Below are 2,200 nucleotides of genomic sequence, written 5' to 3'. Positions count from 1 at the left end.
CCTTAAAGACCTCAGACACTGGACAACCCGTCTGAGGTCCTGCAGCTCCTTAAACACCTCAGTCTCTGGACAACCCGTCTGAGGTCGTGAAGCTCCTTAAAGACCTCAGACACTGGACAACCCGTCTGAGGTCCTGCAGCTCCTTAAAGACCGAAGACACTGGACAACCTGTCTGAGGTCCTGCAGCTCCTTAAAGACCTCAGACACTGGACAACCTTTCTGAGGTCCTGCAGCTCCTTAAAGACCGAAGACACTGGACAACCCTCCAGTTTTCCCTGTAAGGAAGAGCTGGAGGCAGCAGAGCTTTGATTCACAAACTGAACAGTTTGCCTGATGAACCTTCATCACCTTTACAACTGTTAGATACAGGTTCTGCATCATGGAGCAGTCCCTTTTAAAACCAAAGTGCAGCACAATATCTCTAATGTGTCCAAGAAGARGTAAAAATACTGATCAGTACTGAACAATGTAGGTAAACTAGTCAAAGCCCTCTCCCCACGTGGGAGCACTATGTCTAAAATGACATATTTTAAGGGTCATGAGAGCAAACTGCAGTCATGATGCTTTCAAATATTTAAAAAGAAATACCTAAACAAATTTAAACAGAACCGTTGATGGGCTTTTGGGGATCAGCAGCTGTAAAATTCTGTTATTATTTTTTTTAAAGAGCAGTTTTATTTTTCCTTAGTTTGGGCTGACAGACAACGCAATGTTGTCAGGAAACCAGCAGAGGGAGCTGTTCTMTGTTAAATACATGTAGACCTGAGTCAGTCTGAGACCTGAGACCTGAGACAGTCAGACCACTTTAATAAATACATTTATTAAAAACAAGAGGACAGAGTTTTAACAGGTAAAACTGTACAAATGTTGTTGAAACTGAAAATGTTTGTGTTCTGTTCTCTGGAGAAACAAATGAGAACAAATACAAGACTTTAAACTTTATTTGAAGACTTTACAAAAACAGGAAGTTGTGATTTACATCCGACAGGTGTCATGAAACGCCTCCAGGGTCCTGAAGTCTCTCCATGTTGGAGGAAGACCATCCTGCAGGAAATGGCCGCAGCGCTGACAGGAAGACTGGAAGAGTTTAATGTAGCTGCGCAGCCATGTCTGCAGGGGGACAGGGGGACAGGTGAGACAGGTGAGACAGGTGACGCAGGGATAATCCAGGAATGATGTTATATAGTAGATTAGTTCTAGACTTCTGTGTTACCATAAAAGAGCGAACCACTACGTCAGGCATCTGGGGCAGCTGGTAGTGCAGCAGGGCTGTGGTAGCATGGTCTGTTACCTGGTAACAAAACAACCAATCACAGTCCTGTACATCAAATCTAGCTTAGTAATAATAATGAAGCCAATTGTACCTTTTGGAAGACATGATACTGAGACTTGGTCCAAATATCCAACTGGTGAAGACAGACAACAGGTTGTTATTAAATGCTCTGTCAAATATGAGTGGTTACCTGTCAACAGGTGCTAAATGTCACCTTTCCATCCTCGGTGTAAACATTCTCATTAAAACCTCGAACAATGGTTCTATCAATGAAAAGAGAACGCATTACAACAATGGCTTTCAACACCTTCCCCAAGGTCACCTGTGGAGAAAAAACACACCTGTTACCTTCTCTGAACACACACCCACACCTGTTACCTGTCCTAAAAACACACCCCACATCTGTTGCCTGTCCTAAACACACACCCCACATCGGTTGCCTGTCATAAACATGCCACACACCTGCTGCCTGTCCTAAACACACACCCCACATCTGTTGCCTGTCATAAACACACACCCCACATCTGTTGCCTGTCCTAAACACACACCCCACATCTGTTGCCTGTCATAAACACACACCCCACATCTGTTGCCTGTCCTAAACACACACCCCACATCGGTTGCCTGTCATAAACACGCCACACACCTGCTGCCTGTCCTAAACACACCCCACATCTGTTGCCTGTCATTAACACGCCACACACCTGTTACCTGTCCTAAACACACACCCCACATCTGTTGCCTGTCCTAAACACACACCACACACCTGTTGCCTGTCCCAAACACACACCCCACATCTGTTGCCTGTCCTAAACACACACCACACACCTGTTGCCTGTCCCAAACACACACCCCACATCTGTTGCCTGTCCTAAACACACACCCCACATCTGTTGCCTGTCATAAACACACACCCCACATCTGTTG

General features: G+C 45.3%; 2 protein-coding genes and 1 long non-coding RNA gene across 3 annotated transcripts in view; all 3 read right to left on the bottom strand.

Moving 5' to 3' along the window:
• Positions 1–2,200, bottom strand: part of LOC106511322 (mediator of RNA polymerase II transcription subunit 27) — a gene marked incomplete at its 3' end in the record, with an annotated part of 17,609 nt that overhangs the window by 8,606 nt on the left and 6,803 nt on the right.
• On the bottom strand, positions 1,140–1,595 carry LOC106511323 (mediator of RNA polymerase II transcription subunit 27; the record flags this gene model as incomplete). Its single annotated transcript, XM_014000076.1, is given in 3 exon segments — positions 1,140–1,291; positions 1,365–1,406; positions 1,488–1,595. Coding segments are annotated over 3 exon segments (302 nt in total), but the record flags the coding sequence as incomplete, so codon positions are not given.
• Positions 1,827–2,194, bottom strand: LOC106511324 (uncharacterized). Its single transcript, XR_001309516.1, has 2 exons — positions 1,985–2,194; positions 1,827–1,866 (listed from the first exon to the last, which is right to left on the bottom strand). It is a non-coding gene; the product is annotated as an uncharacterized LOC106511324 (long non-coding RNA).

The sequence above is a fragment of the Austrofundulus limnaeus genome, unplaced genomic scaffold, assembly GCF_001266775.1.
Source record: "Austrofundulus limnaeus strain Quisiro unplaced genomic scaffold, Austrofundulus_limnaeus-1.0 Scaffold2677, whole genome shotgun sequence".
Classification (NCBI taxonomy): domain Eukaryota; kingdom Metazoa; phylum Chordata; class Actinopteri; order Cyprinodontiformes; family Rivulidae; genus Austrofundulus; species Austrofundulus limnaeus.
This window is presented reverse-complemented; position numbering and strand designations above follow the sequence as displayed.